At 35.4% G+C, this 24,078-nt stretch overlaps 1 protein-coding gene and 1 pseudogene across 7 annotated transcripts in view; both read left to right on the plus strand.

Moving 5' to 3' along the window:
- The window catches only part of Cask (calcium/calmodulin dependent serine protein kinase), a 349,943-nt gene that overhangs the window by 281,500 nt on the left and 44,365 nt on the right, over positions 1-24,078 (plus strand). For all 7 annotated transcript variants that reach the window (XM_026387544.2, XM_026387548.2, XM_026387547.2 and 4 more), the window contains exons 12-15: positions 3,577-3,654; positions 6,356-6,436; positions 11,851-12,039; positions 21,494-21,572. In XM_026387544.2, coding sequence (XP_026243329.1) covers positions 3,577-3,654; positions 6,356-6,436; positions 11,851-12,039; positions 21,494-21,572 — 427 coding nt within the window. The remainder of the gene's footprint in view (positions 1-3,576; positions 3,655-6,355; positions 6,437-11,850; positions 12,040-21,493; positions 21,573-24,078) is intronic.
- On the plus strand, positions 18,383-18,982 carry LOC113181869 (transmembrane protein 126A pseudogene; annotated as a pseudogene).

Genomic DNA, 24,078 nt, shown 5'->3' on the forward strand with positions numbered 1-24,078 from the left:
GAACAAGGCCTTGATTCTCCAGTCCAACTGTATGATACCCATGAAGACATTTTAAGGCTAGAACAGTGGTTCTTGTATTTACTCCTCTGTGTCTGTTTCCTCATCTATAAAATGGCAATAATAGAAGTACCAACCTCTTGAAATCATGTGAGGTTAAATGAGTGAATATATGTTAAGAGCTTAGACTAATAACTAACATCTAGTGGATGCTCAATAAAAGTAACAGTTATCATTGGGCATGGTGGTGCATGCCTATGATCCCAGTGGCTTTGGAGACTGAGGCAGGAGGACCATAAGTTCAAAGCCAACCTCAGCAAAAGTGAGCTGCTAAGCAACTCTGTGAGACCCTGTCTCAAAATAAAATATAAAAAGGGCTGGGGATGTGGCTTAGTGGTTGAGTGCCCCTTGAGTTCAATCCCCAGTAAAGTCCCCCAAAAGTAACAATTATCATTGTTGTTAATAGTATGAATTGAGTCTCTCTTATCTTAAATGCTTGGGATTTTGGATTGGATTTTGGATTTTTCTGGATATTGGAATGTTTATATATATATGTAATGAGATACCTTGGGGATGAGACCCAAGTCTTAACACAAGATTCAGTTATGTTTCGTATATGTATAGCCTTATGGTAATTTTATGCAGTATTTTTAGTGCCCCTGTGTTTTGGCTGTGACCCCTCACATGAGGTCAGGTGTGAAATTTTCCACTTTGTGGAATCAGATCAGCATTCAGAAAGTTTGGGATTTTGGCACATTTTAGATTTTGGATTTTTAGATTAGGGGTATTCAACCCGGACAACTGTTATTAATCTCAGAAATTAGCACTGGACATCTTTATAAATACCTGAGGAGTTTATTAAAGCATAGATTTCTGGACCTTATCTCAAATTCTGATGTAACAGGTCTGGAGGGGACCCAGGAAGTTAGTTTCATAAGCCTTCCGGCCAACTCTACCTCAAGTCCTCAGGAAACTGCACTGACATATGGGGCTAGGGGGTGTAGCTTAGTGGTAGGACACATGCTTAGCATACATGAAGCCCTGAATTCAATCCTCAACACTAAACAAAGAAGCAAGAAAGAAAGGGGGAAAGGGAGCGGGGAAGGAAGGGGGGAGAAACTATACTGACAAGACCTTGGGGGTTGTACGTGGCATAGTAAAACCAGGTCAGAAATCAAGTCTTCAATTTAGGGAGTTGTGGGATATTTGTTGCTCTGTAACTAAAAATTAATATATAAATGGAAACTAATCCTAATTATAGTTTAAAATGTTGAAAGTAGTGTTAGTAACAACAGTCCTCAGTCAAGAAAAAGGTAAAACCGAACAGTTTGTGATGAAATTAGATATAAACCTGACAGTATTTATTTTTTTTAAAGAGAGAGAGAGAGAATTTTAATATCTATTTTTTAGTTCTCGGCGGACACAACATCTTTGTTTGTATGTGGTGCTGAGGATCGAACCCGGGCCGCACGCATGCCAGGCGAGCGCACTACCACTTGAGCCACATCCCCAGCCCCCTGACAGTATTTATAAAGCTTTGAATTAAATTGGCTTTAAAACAGTTTTGAGATTTTTTAAAAATCTTTTTATTCATTTAGGTTTTTAAAACTTTGCTTGATCATTAATATTATGACATGCAAAGGATAACTAATTGTTTTTTTAAAGTGTTATTTATTTTTATTGTGGTAAGAACAATATGAGATCTACCCTCTTAAACACTTAAGTGTACGATATAGTATTGTCAACAGTAGACATAATGTCATAGAGCACATTTCTGGAACTGACTCATCTTTCCAAGTGTGTTTTTTTAAACTTAGAGTTATGTATTTTAAATGTCTTTTTTTACACTTAGGATTTAGGGGAGTTTTGTTTGGTTTTGTTTGGTTTATTATTTTTTATTATATATGTCATATATATATACAATATTTCATTTATTTTATAGTCTAGGAAATAGTCTAAACACTATTCACAACATTATTTCTATGAGAAAATATATTCCCTTGTTCCAAATTTCAAAATTGGCAATCTTTTTTTACAACTAAAAAATAAATTTTTATTGATTTTTTAAAATTTATATATGATAGTGGAATACATCAGAATTTTTATTACACATAAAAAGCACAATTTTTCATATCTCTGGTTGTATACAAAGTATATTCATATTCACACCAATTTGTGTCTTCATACATGTACTTTGGATAATAATGTCCATCTTATTCCACCATCATTTCTAACCCCATGCCCCCTCCCTTCCCTTCCCACCCCTCTGCCCTATCTAGAGTTCGTCTATTCCTCCCATGCTCCCCCTCCCTAACTCACTATGAATCAGCCTCCTTATATTCAAAATTGGCGATCTTTAGAAATAGAAACCATTGAGAAGATAGAGGCCATCCATGTATAATCTAAAGGGATTTGGTCAAACTTTTGTGAACCAGCCACTTATCAACCATTTTCTAAAATGTTAATATAATATTTTAAGCAGAGCAGCAATACTTGTCTATTCATACTATTTGTTTAACCTCCTGTTTAGTAGTGCTTTCTTAATTAAATGGCATCATTTAAAAATGGTTCCTGCTCTATCTTCACATTGCTCATGTCAGGTGTTTTATGTGTGGCATGGCCCAAATATTTACAAGTCATAAAGCTTTAGCTTGTGTCAGTATAAACAGATCTAACTATAATTCGAAGAATGTTTGCGGTCAGTATTTGACCTCTCAACTAGCACTGGTGTGCAGAGTAAATGAGGAAAGAAAAGAACAAGACCAACAACAACAAAAAAAATCCCCACCTATTTTAGAGAAGTTAGGAAATAGAAGCTTTCAGACTAGCCAAGGTCATTTTTAACTTTTCAGTTTTCAAAGCAGACTATTGACTATGAGACATTTCATTTGAGGTAGAAACGAATATATTTTAATTGCATTCCTAAAGTACAGAAATTGTTTTTCTCTAAAGAAGTAAATGAATGTTCTTCTGAGAGTATAACTTTGGATCATTTAGGCTTGTGAGCTTTTAAAAATCTTCTCACACTCTGAATTCACAGAGTCAAAAGGAAAAGTTTATGTCCTTGACTTCCTCCAGCATTGATTCTGTTACTGAACAGCCCTGGTAAAACAAGCATAAACCTTTTGTGAGAACATTCCTTCCTAGAAGGAGTTGGGTTTGCCCTTTCCCAAGATTTAGGTTTCTGTGAAAATTCTTTCAGACTGGAATTGGCCAGAAAGCGTTCTTTCATTTTACTCTGTATTCACGTTATTGAATGTTGCTTCTGTCAGAGGCAAAAAGCCCTGGGATCACTGAAATATTGACAAATTTAAAGTGCAAAGGAAATTGCCACATTGACAGAATCTTGGTCCATCTATTTAAAGACTTTTTTTTAAAAAAAAAAAAAAAGCTATATAAACTCCTATTCTGATAAGTTTTATTGAATGACTAAGAGATTATTAACAAAAGGATCCCACGGAAATCGGCAGCCTGCTTTTTTAAGAGGGAGAGCATTGTTTAGTGAAGTAATAAATACAAAGCTGTGAATTGTGGCACAGAATTATGAGTGTTGATTGGATTCTCTTCCTTGCTTTTTAGCTCTATGACAAAATTAACACAAAATCTTCACCGCAAATCAGGAATCCTCCGAGCGACGCAGTACAGAGAGCCAAAGAGGTAAGTGATATATTTTCTGAAAGAATTTGGTATCATCATCTTTCCTATCTTGATTGAAGACACTTCTACTTTACCTTAAGAGGCAGTTTCCTTGGATTTACAGTTGGACTCATTATATTCAGATTTTGTGTTTCTTAAGTTTATCACTGACAGGAAAGAAAAAAATTTTCAGCATCAATATTGCCAGTTTGCTAGTTTTCTGGTTCTGCTGTGTAAACTTGAATATATTAACATTTCGATTTTACTTCTTTTGTGTTTTTTTTTTCCAAAAAGAAAGTGTGAAGTTTTTTTTCAAAAAGAAAGTATTCACGGTACTTGATACAAATAGATGTGCTATGCAATTTTGAATTGCTTTTTTCAAGTGGTATTGTTTGAAAGTTAATTAAATTTCCATAGCAGTTAAATATACTGAATTCAAAGAAGTCATTTTTATACATTGCCAGTATACGTGGCTGTACATATCACAAACTTTCTTTAAACTTACTTATTATAGAAACATGACACCACAGAAAGTTTGGAAAATAAAATCGATCCATAATCCCTTCTCCCCTACACAGTGGTTTCATTTTTGCATATCCTTTTCCACTCATTATCCATTTGCATATGAATTTTATATAGCTGCAATCTAAATATCTTTTTAGTCATAATATTATATAATAAGCATTTTTCTGTGTTTCTACTTGGTCTTCATAAATATAACATCTAATGACTGTGTAATTTTTCTTTACTATTATTAAATTAAAATGAATTAACAGTTCCCCCATTGTTAAACACGGGTTTTTTTTTTTTTTCATTTTTTGATCTTTTAAAAGTCTTCATGCATCAGTAGAGGAAAGGGAGAGGCCAGAGGGAGGGAGGAGGGAAGAGAAAGGGGAGATGCAGGGAAGTGATATTGGCCTAATTATATTGTTATATTGTGTGCATGTACAAATATGTAAGAACAAATCCCACCATTATGTACAACTATAATGCACCAATAAAAAATGTGGAAAAAATAAAATATATCAAAAGAGTCTTTATGCAAATAATCATTTTCCTTTTAAATCATTTTAAAAATTATTTCTTATAAAGTGAGATTACTCCATGAATAAGTATGAAAGACATAATCTATTCCCTAGCAGATTTTTAACACAAGACTTGTACTGGAAAATATTGTACATTCAGTGAGAAAAGAGACTGATGCTGTGGTGGCTGCCAGACTGTCCCCTAAGTCAGAATAAGCTGAAAGGGGTTGTCTTCTTATTTTGCCCACCAAGCACTCATTGAAAGGAATAAAGGTGTCTTTGGCAGGAGTCATGAGAATCACTATCTTATATTTATGATACCCAAACAGAAGCAGAGACATTCTGGGGAAAATTATTTGGCTTAACTGAACAGAGAGAACCTGCTGACATTATCCAACTAGCAATGCTTAGGAGACCACACCTCTGTACTTGAGATTGTGGGCCATGAGAGTAGCAGGGGACAGAGAGAATCGATGCTTTCATCCTTTCATTTTCCCCAGAGAGAAATGTGAATCCTAAAATACATCAGGAGAATTGGTTTATCATCACTAAATATGAATTCATAGCATAACCAGCACTCAGTAACAGAACATTTGGATAAGAAAGTAACCTTGTAGTATGTATGTGTGTTGTTGTTGTTGTTGTTGTTGTTGTTGTTTTGTGTGTCTGTGGTTGAGTAGCAGAGAGTGTTGTAAGTATGATGTTGAAATCTAAAATTCAAACTAAATGACCTGAAGACATCCCCTCCTAAGGTTCTCACAGGTCAAAGCAAGAGATCCCTATTGGTTTGAAGCTTATGAGCCCCTGATATCCTATAGTGCTAAAGCAATCCTTTATTGGCGCCAGGGTTGGGATTTATTGGAGTACAATGTATAAGACCTCTCTGTGAATCCAGCCATCCACAGTTAGAAAAGTAGCAGGTGTTTGCCATGGGCTCATGTCCCCAAATAAGTAAACTCTACCCTAGCAGGAAGGGATTATTTTTGAAGAACAATTTTATTTTAAAATGCCATTTTCACGAGACCAGGGAAAATATTAACAACTAATTAGTGAAGGAAATTTGAGTAGCAGGAGAGAAGAAGGTTTTTAACATTGTTCTTGGGTTCTCTACCATTTAATCCCAGAAGCCATTGACAGAAGCATGGTTTAATCCATATGGGGAGATGAGCATGGAAAATAGCATTAATCCTGCCTTACTATAAAGAAAATTATTTGAGTGTATTTTGAATTAATTAACTATTCTAATTAACTGGTATTCTTTAAGTAGTTATTATTTGAGCCTATGTCATCATTCTAAAAGTAATTGGCAGTGCTGTTAATACAAAAGAAACTGTTATTAACTTTTGGTACAAATTGATTTTGGTGATGAGTTTGGAAGCTGTTCTCTCATTAAGCTAATTCAGCTACTTAAACCAGTTATAAATATGTATTATAGGCCTGTCATTTTGCATCTTTCAGTGACCTTTTGTGTTTATAGTTGGGTAATGTAACCAAACTATTATATGAATTTGTTTCATCTTTATTGTCATAAGTACCATTATTTTGAATATTAATAACCTTAGAATAAAATGAAGAATTTTGGAAAATAATTGTTTTGACTGACACAAAAATCCACTCATGGACTTTAATGTAAAAGAATTCCATTGTTTGTCAATTTTTTATCATGTTCTCATTGCTATTTCTTGATTATTTTTTAGGTATTGGAAGAAATTTCATGTTACCCTGAGAATAATGATGCAAAAGAACTAAAGCGTATCTTAACACAACCTCATTTCATGGTAAGTAACAATTAAATTTCCATATAACTGAAAACCTCCATTTGTTTTTAATAGCCCTCAGAAAATACCGCCAGCTTCATCAAATGCATTTTTATCCATATACAGTCATATGTTGCTTAATGATAAATTCTGAGAAATGTGTCATTAGGCAATTTCACCATTGTGAGAACATCACAGAGTGCCCTTACACAAACCTGGGTGGTATAGACTACTACACACCTATGCAATCTGATATGTGTGCTGTAGTTCTAAACTCCTAGGGCCATGATGAAATAATAGTAGATTAAATCAAACACAAGAGAAATGTATGCAATCAAGAGACACAGTTAACACCAGGCATCTGAGGATGCTGCCAGCATAATATGGCATACAAGTTTTATAGGAAACCTTTCTCTTGTAAAAAGAAAGAATATACTCAAATAGTAGTAAAAGGTATACTATAGTAATTACATGAACCAATAACATCATTGTTTATTATCATTATCAAGTATTATGTACTGTACATAATTGTACGTGCTACACTTTTATCCAACTGATGCCAGAATAGGTTTGTTTACAGAAGTCGCTGGATCATAGAAAATTTCCAGATCAATTAAAATCTTATGGGATCACCATCATATATGTGGTCCATTGGGGACCAAATGACTATGGTATCAGACTATTAAGATCATAAGACCAAGTAATACCAAATACTTTAAAATCCTTTTTATTTACTTTGTATCACTATTACAAAGATGTGGCTTGTGGAATGGCTCTTTAGGGGCTGTGTAGTCCTCAGACAAGGAATTTGTTTCCTTGCAGGAACATCCTTAAGTCACTGGAACTGTTTATTACCTAAACAGCAAAGAGCTAAAATTAGAGACAATTTTTGCTGACAAAGAATTCTCTGAACATAGGTGATATATTGAAAGATTTACATCTGTTCTCTGACAGTGCAAAACTCTCGAACTTTCTTCGTTCACTTCTGTTGTATGGAAAATTCTGTTGTGTAAGAACAGCACCTATATTTAGCCAATTATTATAAAGCTAAATGGTTAAACAAAACTTAAAATAGATATGCTTTTCTGTAGAAAGAGGTTCATAGTTATACATTTAACCGCAATTCAACAACACAATTACAGATGGAAATTCATGTTGAATCTAACATTTTTAAAATATGAGCCACATCTGTATATGTAGAATACATGCAAAAAGTTGAAAACCTAGCTGATTGACCTTTTAGAAGAAAATCTGACTTTAAAGCCATGTTCTTATTACTACTATATCTGGTGTAATTTTTTTACTTTTATTTTATTGGCTCTTCTTAGTTACATATGACAGTAGAATCCATTTTGATAGTATTATACAAGCATAGGCTCTTTTTTATTCTAATTAGGATTCCATTCTTTTTTTTTTTTAGTTGTAGATGGACACAATACCTTTATTTTATTTATTTATTTTAATAAAAGAAAGAGGGGGGAGAGAGAGAGAGAGGTTGGCAGAGGCCAGGCCAAGGAGAGTCTTACAGGCCATGGGAAAGAATCTGTTTTTTTTCTCCTGACTGCAGTAAGAAGACAGTAGGTGATTGCAAACAGGAAAATAGCCAATATCTATGCTTTCATGATTCCAGGGGCTGAAGTGTAGAGGAGGGATGATAGGGGTAATAGGAGATAAAGGTGGAGAAACAATTATAAAGCTGAGAGGCAATAGAGGCCTGGAGAAAAATGGGGATGGTAGAAAATGGGCAGATTAGGGCTCTATATTGGAGATGGTTTGGCTACAACAGGACTGCTCATGATTGAGAAGGGAGGTAGTGTGATTAACCCTCGCTGAGAAGAAACCGGCCTAATAAGGCAAAGAGACTTGTTTAAGGTCACCCACCAGTGAGTGAGTGGCTTCACTAAAGTTTAAGCCAACGCTCTTAAAAGTGGCTTGATCTGTTATACTGATGAGTTCTCCTATAAGCTTAAGTTGAACACATTGGTCTTTCCCAAAGAAACATGTGGTTAATGTCCCATATGGGAAATATAATCCTGAGTTAGAGATAGATAGATAGATAGATAGATAGATAGATAGATAGATAGATGTTAAGTAAAATCTGAAATGCTGGATAGTTCTGTCTTGTAAACATTTTTTAAATGATGATTTTAAAATCTTGGATTTTTAAAAAAAGAAATATAGCTAAAGGGGAATATTTTAATGCTTACAATATTTTTGTTCTTAGCATATTTACAGTTTCACACTTATTTCCTCAAGTATCTGGATTTTTCTTTGCTTTCTGATCCCTGTTATATGAGGATTTAACATTGGATTGATTATCTGACACTTAAAGTTCAGATATTTGTAAATATTTACAGTAACTTTAGGAGAGTAAACAAGGATAGATTCGAGTGACTTTAAATCTGTACTGTATCTTTAGAGGTCATGATAAAAAAGAATATTATCTCACTAACTCCTTTTTCAGTGATTCCATCTAAAAGACTGATTTTTCAAAAGTACGATTCTTCTGTTCATTGCAGTTGTAAAATACAAAGCATTAAAGACAAATTCCTTATACATTACCTGGATAGAAAGTTAATGCTTTAAATTTTTTCTTTAAAAAATAGGACATAGAGTGGTATGGAAGAATTTTTAAAAACAAAGCCTATATCCAGCTTTTTGCAAAGCTTTAGGTTGTCACAAAAGTTTCATTATAAAGTAGTAAGTTTTATGGTTTATAATTAAAACATCAGATGAACCACTTCTCAAACTAAAAAAAAATCCTATTTTTCCTGTTCATTTTAAGGTAATCAGTTTTTTTTTTTTTTTTGCCACTCTAGTCTTTTTAGTTATCTTGTACATACCGTTATCACAGTACAAAGTGTTTCTTCCCTATTAATTACTCTTCTTATGTAATTAAAACTAACAGCTATTAGTAACAATTGTCAACTTTGTAACAATTGCTCAGTCATACCTCATAACACATTTGAAGGAAATCACTCAAACTTTGATTTCTCTATTCTTCATTTTGCATATTCTTTTTAAAATTTTTTTAATCTGTAAGTGGGCCCCTTTTTTCTGTTTGCATATAAACTAGAACTTGAGGGTAAATTTTATTTTGTGGCAGCAATCTATTACAGTGACTAATTGTGGTCAGTATCAAGTTCCTTATCTGGTGACATCATTTAAGCATTTTTCTTTTAAAATTAATTTTTATGATTTTATTTAGTTTTATGAATTTTATGATTGTGAGCTTATTCCTCCTTATAAATGATATATTAAATGTGAGCATTTGTTTATATAATTTTAAAGGGTAAATACAAATCATTTGCAAAAAAAAGTAGTGTAAACATTTTCTTCAACACACATAACTTCAAAGACTGGCATTATCCTGATGTAAGCATGGCTGCCTGCTTATGCCTATGTTGACAAAGCATGTTTTTTAAAAATCACTAGTTAGGCCCGGCATGGTGGCACACACCTATAATCCCAGTTCTGGAGGCTGAGGCTGAAGGATCACAAGCTCAAAGCCAGCCTCAGCAACTTAGAGAGGCCCTAAGCAACTTAGCAAGACCAAAATTAATTAATTTTGGTATTAATTTTAGTATTCCAATTAATTTTGGAATACCAAAATTTAAAAAAAATTAAAGTTTGGGGGCAAAGGATATAGCTCAGTGGTTAAAGTGCCCCTAGGTCCAATTCCCCAGTACCAAGAAAAAAGAAAAAAAATTTAAGAAAAAACACCAGTTATAAAAGACAAATCTCTACATAGTATGATGAACCTGATTTTTAGCAATTGAAGCTTTTCAGTTGGCCTATTACCTAGTTTTGCTTTCTGCCTTAAATCTTAGTTTTTTAAGTGGCCACAATTAAACCAGAAAGAGAAGAATTTGCTCACATGACATAATCTCCACATGGGCCTGGGAGTAGCAATACAGGGTGCCATCAAGGCACTGATGAGGAAGCTATGGTCCCCTGGGTCGTTATGGAGCCCTACTTTGAAGCTATGCATTGCTTAGTACCCCTTAGCTACCCTCACCCAAACCCGAGTTGAGACCAGCCAGCTGAGATCTTGGAAATATCTGCTGTTTCCATTAGAAACCCCAATGCATACACTACTCAAAACATATTCTCTACTGTGGAGAAATCAGCACCATCTCCTTTCTGATTTTACCAATTGTTGCCTTATTTTTGCCTCATTTGCACACCTTTCAAATTAAAATAGCCAAGTCATGACTTTGATAAGCCTTTTAATTAAATAACTTAATTTCAGATGCCAAAGGTTATACTTGGAAAGCAATTTTAATTGCATTTCATTATCTGCAGATATTTCATTACCACACAGATTACAAATTAAATTAGAATTAAGTTTATAATTAGCACACAAAGAAAATACAGTCTGTGTAAAGCTCCAAACAGACTGATACTCAGCTATAAATCCCCTTTGAAATAAAAATGTTAAAATACTCATGCTTATTAAAAAATGTTTTTTATGATGGCACATAAAGTGCAGTGACTAGGAGAATATCCTTTTTTATGGAAACAAGGGATATTTATCATCCAAGTTCACCAAGATGACATATATAAATCAGTACAAAGAAATAATTTTTTCTTTGTTAATGGGTTTTGCAAAAAGAACTCGATAATTTGCAGCTTATTTTTTTGTTTGGGCAAATGCTCCAAAAATTAGAAACGAACAGAAACATTAAATACATTTTGAGTTCCATAGCATATATGAAATTACATTTTTTTCAAATGTTATACACTCTTTTTTATTTCTTTTGCCAAGTTATGTAAATTATCTTCATCTTTTGTGTTATATAAAAGTCATATTGTTAATACCATTGATGAAAGATAGTTGTTTAATGCACCAAAAGATTGCACTATTTATTTTTAAATTTGTTTTAATCTTAAGCCCCAACAGAAATTTGCCACCTCTTTTTAAGATGATTATTTTTGCTAAATTATTTGAAATTTCAGTATGTCAGCCTTTATTTGAACAAGTTAGTTGGTTACATTTTCATAACATTGGATAACACCTTTAACCCAGGTAATAAAATACATCTACTTATTGATTTGTTCTCTTACTGATTCATTCATTCTTTTTTAAAATTTTTCTTAGTTATACATGGATACAATATCATTATTTTGTTTATTTATTTTTATGTGGTGCTGAGGATCAAACCCAGTGCCTCACATGTGCAAGGCAAGTGCTCTACCACTGAGCCACAACCCCAGCCCTCATTCATTCTTTAAAAAATAAAAATCCATTGTTCAAGATTATTTGCCACAAAGAAATTGAGGTCTGGTTATACGTAGATGTAATCCACTTTGAGTTCCCTTTAGATGAGAGAGATCTTTGAGAGGTCAAAAATAATTTTATGTGCATTCCTATAGCAGATTTCTGCAGGAATGATAATGTTATTAATATTTGTCTTCTTTCATAAAAATACTAGGCCTTACTTCAGACTCACGACGTAGTGGCTCATGAAGTTTACAGTGATGAAGCATTGAGGGTCACACCTCCTCCCACCTCTCCCTATTTAAACGGTGATTCTCCAGAAAGCGCTAACGGAGACATGGATATGGAGAATGTAACAAGAGTTCGGCTGGTACAGTTCCAGAAAAACACGGATGAACCAATGGTAAGTGGCAAAAGAAAGTTTCCTATACTCTCATAAATCCCAGCTTAAGTTAGATCTACTAACTTCAACCTAACTACTACAAGGAGGTAGGAGGGAAGAGAGAGGGAGGACATGGGTAGTTCTAAAGAAATCAGTTCTCACAGCTTCAGTTCCCCACCTTGTCCTTTCCTAGAATTGTTCTGTCTCACACCATGTATTAGACATGCTGGTCCTTCACATGTTTCCTTTCAAAATTGTGTTTCAACCTTACACAACACACACACACACACACACACACACACACACACCATAGCAAAACAAAACAAAAACATCATATTGGCAAATTACCCCAGAATGTAAAAATCTCTGGGATAGCAAAGAAAGGGACAGTTTGAAGTACTAGTATTGGTGTTAAGAAAGTGAATAGCTAATGCATTGTAATAAAACATCCTTTTACAAATCTGGTGCTACCAGACCTTTTGCCTTCAACAAAATTAAAGGGAAAGGGACTAATTCAGAAGGCATTCAAAGAATCAAACAACATTGCTAAAATCAGATTCCTTCCATTCACATCTGCCCACTTAATGTGAATTAATTTTCTCAGCGCTGAGGAATAGAGTTGGAATAGAATTGAGGCTGAACCTTACCTCATTCTCATAGAATTGAGAAGATCCTGGAAGGGCTTGTTGATGGTAACTGAGCAGAGAAAGGGTGAAGGGGGAGAAGGGGACACTGTTAAGGCAAACCAAATAGCACATGCAGGAACCTGGCAGTGAAAAAGATGTTTAGCATAGTTTCAAGATGGAAAGAAGGCTCCATAACTCCACTGCAGACAGCAAGGTGGTTGGCCACAACTGGACCACACAAGTGTAAAAGGCCTGCTAAGGAGTCTGTTCTTTATCTTAACAACAGTGGAGAAGTATTCAAAGGTTTGAAGCACGGAGATAAATTACATTTCATGTTAGAGATATCAGTCTGGAGAATATATTAAATGGGATAAGAGGAAGACTATAGCTAAGAGACTGTTACTGCAGTAGTACAGGGGAGAGATACTGGGACTCTGAACTAGAGAAGTGCATGTCAAGATGGAAAGAAGTGAACAAATTAAGGCCTGGGATATAGCTCAGTTGGTAGAGTGCTTGCCTTGCATACACAAGGCCCTGAGTTCGATCCCCAGCACCCCCCAAAAAAAGAAGTGAACAGATTTAAAAAATAATGAAAGGATAAAATCAGTAAGTCTTAATAATGAACTTACATTGGGAAGGATAGAGAAGCAAATATCAGGGATGAACCTTAAACTTTGGATATGGACAATGAAGGACATTGAGACAGGGAACATGGGACATGTTTGGAGGAAGGATCATGTCTTTAGGGGAAAAAAATTCAAACTTATGTATTCATAGAAAAGGGATGTTGGAATATAGAAAAACAAATGTGTACTTAAGAAAGTTGCCCAGGGCATGGGGTTGTAGCTCAGTAGCAGAGCACTTGCTTAGCATGTATGAGGCACTGGGTTCAATCCTCAGCACCACATAAAACATACATACATACATACATACATACATACATACATAAATAAAATACAGCTATTAAAAAAGAAAGTTGACCAGTTGCCTTCCAGATTAAAGGAAGAGTTACAGAGCAGTGATTCTGTGATCACAATTTCCAGAAAAACTTCAACACTAGACATTTCTTATTATTATTCTAATTAGCTATTCTTTATTCATTGTATATTATTATCTTCCTTTTTTATACTGGGGATTGAACCAAGGGGCACTTAACCACTGAGCCATATCCCCAATCCTTTTATTTATTTTATTTTAAGAGAGGGTCTAAGTTGCTTAGAGCCTTGCTAAATTGCTGAGGCTGGCCTCGAGCTTGTGATCCTCCTGCCTCAGCCTCCCAAGTCACTGGGTGTATATTATTATCTTGCAGTGGGCAGGGAGCATGCAGATCATCTCCCCCCTTCTGGTGTTCTCTAGGCAACTCTTTGACTTAAGAGCATGGGTGGCAGCAGCTCTTAGGCCTTAGGCCTCAGTTTGCTCGTCTCTAAAAGCACACACGACTACACGATCCCCAACATCCCTCCTAGCTCTGAAAGTTAAATATTCCCTTCAGTCATTTTATATATTCATTCACCCATTCAGCAAACATTTAAGCCACCACCATGTACAAATCACTGGCATTTAATATAATGCCAGTGATGTTGTGGCAGATAAGACACAGCCCTTTCCTAGAGCTTGCTTTCCACAAGACCTGGCTACAATGAGCGAGTACATTTTCAGCTTAACAGATTAATAAGCCCAGTTATGACAGAGCTAGAGGGGAGAACAAACTGTGTTGGTGAGGCTGGAAGAAGGTGTGATGTTCAGCCCAGCAAAGCAGACAAAAAGGTAGAAGGAACCACGAGAAGGCCCCAAGGTATCACATGATCATTATCCTCTGAAGCAGCCCAATGAATTGCTTGGTCTTTTGCCTGAAGGCTGACAACACAGAAACATAGAATGAGTAACAGCATAAAACTATGTCCCCAAGTTACTTTTTTTTAATGTTCTTTTTTTTTTTTTTTTAGTTGTTGGTGAACCTTTATTTATTTTTATGTGGTGCTGAGAATCGAACCCAGTGCCTCACACATGCCGGGCAAGTGCTCTACCACAGAGCTACAGCCCCAACCCCTCCAAGATACTTTTTCAGAAAGCATTAAATGGTCTAAAAGTCTTGAAAAAGCCCTTCTCCCTTTTGTCTTCTGTGGTCATAGTGTCAGGTGTATATTTCTTCCTTTGACTGATTGCCATAAAAAGTCCTTTCATGTAAAATATATTCTCAATAATAGAATATAAATCTCTTATGCTTAATACAAATATATGTGTTCACTTATTTTTCTTCTTCAAAGCCCTACATTTCTGTGCAGATTAAATCTCTATGGCCTGTTTTGGCTTATGGACCCCCTGTAATGCATCCATTCTCAAAGGGTGATGCACTCCCATTACACCCTGTGCCTTCCAGGTTCATAACATCATACTTGTAATTATTTCTCTATTGACTGTTACTCCCATAGTGGCAAGTGACAAAAGACCAAACTTGAACTATCTTACACATTAGGGGAAAGGCTTATGTAAACAATGAAAAGCCAGAAATGTACACCACCACCCCAACACCTCTGGAAGGTTCCAGAGTAGGCACCTAACTCAAGGCGGGCTAATTCCTTCCCCAGAATTTGTGAACTTGGGAACAGAGAGAACATGAGTCAGTTTCTCTCTACAGAGAAATGTTTGATGTAGATAGAATTTTTTTCATATTAACTATAATTGTTCTGAGGCAACTTCCCCTAACCCTGGAAGACCCTATCTATCTCATTTACTATTTTGTCTAATAGAGTACCTGCCCTATAATAGGTTCATATTCATGGTTGTTAAATGAACACATAAATCTATTAGTTTCAAGGGTGGAACCTCCACTGTATTATCATATCCCTTATGAAATTAGAATTGACTTACACATTAATTCACAGCATTTTTCCAGGAATACTTCTCTTGGTAACCATACATGCTGATTGAAAGTACAAATTGGAAATGAAACTTGAACATTACAATTGAATGTTGGGAACAACAACATTTTGATAAACTAATTTTCCACATCACTCACCTACCACTTCTGAGAACTGAAAAATAGGAACCATGCAAAGTTATATTTTGTGGAATTATATAAATTAAAATATAAATTCTCAAATATTTCTATGATGTTTTCTGACCAAGTGTAATTCTCCAATGAAGAGACAAGATTAGGTTCCTACTCTTAACTATCTCAAATTCAAGGCCACTTTTTAATCAAGGTACCTTGTTAAAAATACAGGTTTATGGGCTCCATTCCAGGCCTCCTGAATCTAAATCTAAAGAGTGAACTTAAGAGTCAGTATTACTTACATGTTCCTTGTGTGAGTCTTAGAATCAAGTGATCTGGTGCAATTAAAAATGTTTATGAAAGTTTGTCTTTTGCCAGGCATGGTAGTGTACTCCAGTAATCCCAGTGGCTCAGGAGGAGGATCCCAGGTTCAGAGCCATCCTCAGAAATTTAGCAAGGTCCTAGTCAACTTAGCAAGACTCTATCTAAAAAGAAAAAGAAAGGGCTAGGGATGTGTATCAGCAGTAAAACACCCCTGGGTTCAATTCCCAGTACCAAGAAAGAAAGAGAAAGAGAGAAGGAGGGAGGGAAGGAGGAAAGTATGTCTGTCTTTTAATAGTGAATAATGAGAAAACAAAAAATAGTCTACTCCATAGAATAGTGTTATGACATTAAATATGACTGTGAAACATCCACTTATGACCAAGATGGAATAAAAGGGACCAGGTTTATCCTCTAATCTGAAACAATCAAAAATATAAAATTATTTTTAAATATAAAACATTATATTCCATAAAAGAACAGTTTTCAAGGCATTGGACATCAAGTAACAAAGGACAATGATCTCTAAGAAACAGAAAGCTATCACTGAAATATCTATCAAAAATATTTAGCAGTTTAAACAAAAATAACCATGTGCTACACATAGGTAAAAGTAAAATGTAAGACAATAATAACACAAAGATCAGGAGGAAAGAAATTAAGTTTACTATTATATTATACCATATGCGATGTGGTATAGTATCACTTGAAGGCACACTGGTAAGTTAAGTATGTATGCTGTAAAGTCTAACACAACCACTAAAATAACAAAATGTAGAGCTATAGCTAATAAGACAACACAGAAGAGAAAAAAGAATAAAAATAATCCAGGCAGAAAAAGAGATAGAAGGGAACATAGATAGGTAGAACAAGTAGAACTCAAATAGTAGGAAGATACACTTATAACAAACTATATTAATAATCACATTACTCTGACACAGTGGTGTATGTCTGTAATCCCAGAGGCATGAGAGGCTGAGGCAGGAGGATTATGAGTTCAAAGCCAGCCTCAGCAACTTAGCAAGGCCTAACCCTGTCTCTAAATAAAATATTTAAAAAGGTTGTGGATGTGGCTCAGTGGTTAAGCCACTCTTATATTATCATCATTAGCATCATGTGAACATAAATATAGTCTAAATTCACCAGTTAAAAAGCAAAGGTTATCAGATTGCAGATGCTGCCTGCAAAAAAAAAAAAAATGTACTTTATACATTAAGAAAAATAGGTTCAAAGTCAAAGAATAAGAAAAGATATTCTATTATAATATTATTCCAAAAGAACCTGGAGTGACTTTGTTAATATGAAAGTATATTCTCGGATCACAATGAAATTAAGTTAGAAATTAATAACAAAAAGAAAAATCCCCAAGTCCTTGAAAACTAAATCAAACGATTCTAAATAACCAATGGCTGAAAATAGAAATCAAAAGGGAGATTAAACAGTATTTTGAAGTGAATGAAAATAAGCCACAACATATCAGAATTTGTGGGATGCCATTACAAACAGTACTTGAGAGAAATATGTAGCACTATTTAAAAAAAGAGGAAATATCTCAAATCAGTGACCTCAGCTTCCACCTTTAAAACAACAGAATGAGAGAGAAGGAAAAAAACAAACAAACCTAAACTCAAAATGAGTACAAGGAAATAAAAAGTAAGGATCAAATAAACATCAATGAAATAGAAAAGAGAAAAATAATAGAGTACAAATAACACAAATTTTTTTTCTTTGAGAAGATCAGACTAATCAGGACAAATGACTGTACAATCCGGAAAAAGAAAAAAATACAAATTACCAAAACCAGTTGGGTGGGGTGGTAGACACTTGTAATCCCACTTACTCAGGAAGGCTGAGTTCAAGGCCAGCTTCAGAAACTTAGCAAGACCCTGTTTGAGAACAAAAAATAAAAAGGACTGGGGTTGTAGCTCAGTGATAGAGCACTTGCCTAACATATGCAAGGCTCTGGGTTCCATCCTCAGTACTGCAAAAAAAATATATATATATATATATTTTTTCTATCCTCAGTACTGCAGATATATATATATATATATATATATATATATATATATATATGTGTGTGTGTGTGTGTGTGTGTGTGTGTGTGTGTGTGTGTATGGAATACTACTAAGCAAGAACATATATATGTAGATATATATATCTCCAATAACAAGCATGAGAGAAGGGTATCACTACAGTATTTAAAAAAGGAAAATAAGAAAATAGATTTATGACAACCGACCCACCCAGCCTCTCCCTCCGAGGATGCCATTCAACAGGAAGCAGCCTCTACCTCTGAGTCACGTTTCTGCCTAAGATGGCTGAGCCAGAAGGAACGGAGTAAAGATTGTGTCTTAAGCCCCAGCAGGCATGTTAGAAGAACTGGGGAAGCACCGGCTGTTGGGAGGAGAGCAGCAGAGTCAAGATGGAAACCCATAAACCACATGATACTATCAAAGAAAACTCAGTTTTTGACATCATAGCCAGAAAAATTGAACTTACTACCAGAAGCAGAAAGGCACCTACTTGAACATGGATCCACGTGTATTGGATTTAATGCTGCTCTCTGTGGCCTAATAGAATAGCAAGCAGTCTTTCTCGGTGTGTCTTGCATGTAACACGGGCCAGAATAGCTGCTGGCTTACCAATGGCAGTGCTCCCATTTTTGGCAGTGAATGCATCTTTCAAAGGTTTTGTAAGTTTACCGTTGAGTACAGGTGATTTGAATTGTGAAACCTGCACCTTGGCACGGGGTGGACTTGTTGGTTTTGTTTTAGGAGGTCTGTACCCTGTTTTCTTGGCTATACCTGTAAATGGTGGCCTAGCAGCCAGGCATGAGTCAGCCCTGCTACCAGAGAAAGGAAACACCTCAACTTACTGGATTAAAGTTTCTAAGCCTATCTTCAGAAAGATGTTATTTCCCATTTTACTTCAGACTATGTTTGCAGCATACCTTGGGTCTAGACAATATAAAGTACTTATAAAGGCCCTTCAGTTACCTGAACCTGGCCTAGAAATTCACTGATTTTGAGCAAATGTGTATACAAAATAAAATTGTAAAGATAACCTTTCTCTCTAATGTTAAAAATAAACATAGACTTGTAATTTAAAAAAGGAAAGAAAATAGGTATATGCTAATAAATTCAGCAACATAGATGAAATGGAAAAATTCCTTACAAGACAGAAACTACAAAAACTCACTTTACAAAGAATAAACTGAATTTCTCTATACATTTAAAAATAGAATTTTTATCTATTTAAAAATGGGATTTGTATTTTAAAACCCTCCCTCAGGTGCTGGGATGTAGCACAGTGGTAGAGCACTTGCCTGGCATGTGTGAGGTCCTGGGTTCCATCCCCACCACTGAGGGGCAAAAAATGGTTCATAGAAAACTCCAGACCAAGGTGGATTCACTGGTGAATTCTACCAAGCATATAATTAAGAAATAATATTGCTGGGCGAAGTGGTACACACCTGTAATCCCAGCAACTCGGGAGGCTTAAGGTAGGAAGATTTCGAGTTCAAAATCAGCCTCAGCAACTTGGTGAGGCACTTAGCAATTCAGTGAGACCCTGTGTCTAAATAAAATGCAAAATAAGGCTGGGGGCTCAGTGGTTAAACACCCCTGGGCGCAAGCCCTGGTACAAAAAAAAGAGAGAGAGAAAGAGAGAAAGGAAGAATTTTTTTCCAACTTATTCTATAAAGCCAGCATTACCCTGAAACCAAAACCAAATAATGGCATTGCAAGGCAAGAAAACTGCAGACTGCTGTCCCTCATGAATATAGATATAAAAATTCTAGACAAAATTTTAGCAAACAAAATATGAAAATGTTAGTAGGTACTCACTTCAGCAGCACATATGCTAAAATATAAGCAACAGAGAAAATAATATCATGGCCTCCATATAAAGATGATACACAAATGTATAAAGTGTTCCATATTGTGTGTGTGTGTGTGTGTGTGTGTGTGTGTGTGTGTGTATGTGTGTGTGAGAGAAAGAGAGAGAGAGATACTGGTCATTGAACCCAAGGGTGATCTACTACTGAGCTATATCCCCAGGCCTTTTTTATTTATTTTGATACAGGGTCTTGCTAAGTTGCTATGCTAGCCTCAAATTTGCAATCCTCCTGCCTCCACCTCCCTAGTTACTGGGATTACAAAAAAATGCCAAGGCATCCACCTCCATATCTTTAAAAAGAGGATATTATGACCTCATGGAGATTAACCCGGGAATACAGCTTTACTTATAATAGCCCAAAACTAGAAGCAATGCAACGTGTGAATGGATGAACAAACTCCTACACCCATGCTATGGAATACTACTCAGCAAGAACAATAGCACGATAGAATCTCAAAATAATTATGCCGAGTGAAAGAAACAAAAAAAAAGAGTATACACTGTATGATTCCATCTATATACAGTACAAACTAATTTATAGTCAGCAAAAGCCAGTCAGTGGTTGCTTGGGGAAGAAGGAGGGGAGAGCATGGACAGATGGGAGGAGAATACCAACAGGCATGAGAAAACATTTGGGGTGAGAAATATGGTCACTATCCTGGTTGTAATGATAGTTTCACATATGTATACATATGTTGAACTTGTCAGATTGTACACTTTAAATATGTGTGTTCATTAAACATCAATAAAAACTTTTTTGAAAATAATTGGCAAGACTGGGCATGGTGGCATCCACCTGTTGTCCCAGCTACTCAGGAGCCCGAGGCAGGAAGATCACAAGTTCATGGCCAGGCTGGGCAACATAGTGAGATCCTGTCCCAAAACAAAACAAAAGTGAAAAAATATTGGGTGCCGGGGGTGTGGCTCAGTGATAGAGCATTTGCCTGGCATGAATGAGGCCCTGGGTTTCATTTCCAGCACCAAAAAAGGGAAAAGGGAAGGGAGAAAGGAAGGAAGGAAGGAAGGAAGGGAGAGAGGGAGGAAGGAAAGTGGCAATATGAAAAATAAAGCAACATGGAAAGTTATAATCATAAAATGATGAAGTTTTAATCATTATAATTAGAAGATTAGAAAGCACTACATACAATGTATGCATGCCATTATTATAGCAATCAAAATATCAAGATAGTCTTTGTGTTATGGAACATTTATTTTGTGTGTAGAATAATGGAGGGCATTTATTTTCCATATTTTCTTTTAATATTTTCCTAACTCTTGGTAATTAAAATTACCTACAGCAAAATCACAAATATAAAAGAAGTGCTCTCTTCACCAAATTATGCTACATGCATTTATGAATATATCACGATTCATTCTAATTTTATATATAACTGTAATGCACCATGTTTTTAATAAAAAAGAAGAAAAAGAAGGAAGAATAGAGGGGATTGGGGAGGGAAGAAGGGAGGAAAAGAGGAAGTACTGGGAATTGAAATGAAGAAAACTATGTTATGCATTTATGAATATGTCAAAATGAACCCCACAATTATGTATAACTATAATGTACTAATAAAAATTTTTAAGAAGAAGTGCTCCATTAAACTAACTCTGTTTTTCCTGGGCTTTCTTTTTATAGGGAATCACTTTAAAAATGAATGAGCTAAATCATTGTATTGTTGCAAGAATTATGCATGGGGGCATGATTCACAGGCAAGGTAAGTTTCATCTATAATTCTTTCTTTGCCTTCCTTAACTTTTTCCAGTAGCCTTATGAAGACAAGTGTTTCTTACAATCCACATAAAAGACCTGTTCAAGGTGGGCGGGCTGGATTGTGTCTCAGCGGTAGAGCGCTCACCTAGCACGTGTGAGGCCCTGGGTTTGATCCTCAACACCACATATAAATAAAATAAACATAAAAAAATAACCATCCTTATGAGTATGAAGTAAAAAAAAATATATTTAAAAAAAAGACTGTAAGAGCTGTACTTGGTGGCTCATGCCTGAATCCCAGTGACTCAGGAGGATCACAAGTTCAAAGCCAGCCTCAGCAACTCAGCAAGGCCCTGACTCTAAATAAAAAAATAAAAAGGGCTGGGGATGCAGCTCAGTGGTGCAGCACCCCTGGGTTCAATCCCCAGTAGCAATAAATAAATAAAGACCATGGGAGATAAAGCAAAATATCACATAGATTGCAGGATATAGGGAAAATATCTATTCAGAATACACATACACATATAAAAAGTTAAATAACAGCTTAAGAATTGATCTTACTCGTTCAGAAGTGATATGCTATTTATAAATGAGGACAACAGAGAATTAGATAAATAATATAAAAATTAAATGGTAAAATAAGAGATGTCAAATTAACAATTAAATTCTTAAAACCTGCTATATATATAGTAAGTACAGTCATTCAGAGGAGGAAATTCACTAAGGACTGATGTTGCTAAAGAATAATATTTTAAGAAAGTGAAGCCTCAGTTAACTTTCAAGGGTGGGCAGGATTTTGGACATAGAGATTTAGGCTCCCCCTTTGAAAGGACTGAGTTATACACATTAGTATTCAGAGGATGTTCCAAAAATGATTCTCCTAGCAGGCTCTCTTTCTTTGAGATGGGGTTATTTTTGTACTTAAAACCTCTTTCCTTATCCCAGGAGAGCAAGAAGTAACAGCCTAAGCATTTTAGTGCCTTATTCTCGTTAGAGATGACCATTGTGTGTGCAAGATTGTGTCTGACATGACTGCTGCTTTCAGGGGAATTTTTATAGGCATAGATCACATTCAGAACTCACACAGGAGGATGTTCAGCTTTAGATAGCACATATTTTTTTAAGATTCATAAACATCTTTATTTATAAAATACTATCCTAAGAGTTATAATTCCATTAAGCTTCAATTGGAGCAAAAGTATAATCACTTAAGTAAACGCAGTTACTTGAACTAAAAATAAGAGATATATTACTTTTGAAGGCAGATAAAAAAAAATATTGTCAGGTTTCTTGTTGTGCTTCTGGATGTTCAGTAGCAGACTTTTTTGAAGGTGGAATCAACCCTGAAGGGAATTCACTTCTACTTTCAGGAGATAGCACATATTTTTTGTTTGTTTGTTTGTTTGTTTTTTTGGTGGGGAAGGGTACTGGGATTGAACTCAGGGGCACTCGATCACTGAGCCATATCCCCAGCCCTATTTTGTATTTTATTTTATTTTAATTTAATTATTTTTTAGTATTTATTTTTTAGTTGTAGTTGGACACAATACCTTTATTTGATTTATTATTTTATGCGGTGCTGAGAATCGAACCCAGGGCCTCGCAGGTGCTAGGCGAGCATTCTACCATGAGCCACATCCCCAGCCCTATTTTGTATTTTATTTAGAGACAGGGTCTCACTGAGTTGCTTAGAGCCTCACTAAGTTGCTGAGGCTGGCTTTGAACTCGAGATGCTCCTGCCTCAGCCTCCCAGTTGCTGGGATCACAAGCGTGCTCCACTGCACCCGGCACAACATCATTATTTCTTAAAACTCTCTATGTATTTATTTTTAATTTATTTATCTACTATTTATTTGTTGTCCTAGGGGTTGCACCCAGGGTCTCGTGCATATTAGGCAAGAGTTCTACCACTGAATTACATCCCTAGCCCCCATTCCTATTTTTAAAAGGAATCTTGGGGTAAAGAAAACATGGTACATGTACACGATGAAATACTGTTCAACCATTTAAAAAAAAAAAGAATGAAATCCTGTCATTTGCAACAACATGGGTGGAAATGGAGATCATTGTGTTAAGTGAAATATATCAGACACAGAAAGACAAGCACATGATGTCGTTCACACGTAGAAGCTAAAAAATCGATCTTGTACAAACTGAGAGTAGAATGGTGTCTGCAAAGGCTGAGGAGAGTACAGTGAATGGAAGTGGGGGAAAGGTTGATCAATGGGTACTTAGTTACAGTTAGACAGGAGCAAGAAGCTCTGGTGTGCTGTTTATAAAAGAATATAACATTAAGACCTTGACTATTAAACAATTTGTATATACAACATTTTCTTAATTAAAAATGCATTTCTCATAATGTATAAATGTACACAAACATTACACTATACTCCAAAGATGTACAGTTATTATGCCAATAAAAACTAAATAAGTAAAAGGAATCTTCACAATGTTTCCCCAGAAAGAATAATGTTAACTTCAGATTTTAAGTACCTATGTTTTTGTTTTTG

The sequence above is a fragment of the Urocitellus parryii genome, chromosome X (genome assembly GCF_045843805.1).
Source record: "Urocitellus parryii isolate mUroPar1 chromosome X, mUroPar1.hap1, whole genome shotgun sequence".
Classification (NCBI taxonomy): Eukaryota; Metazoa; Chordata; class Mammalia; order Rodentia; family Sciuridae; genus Urocitellus; species Urocitellus parryii.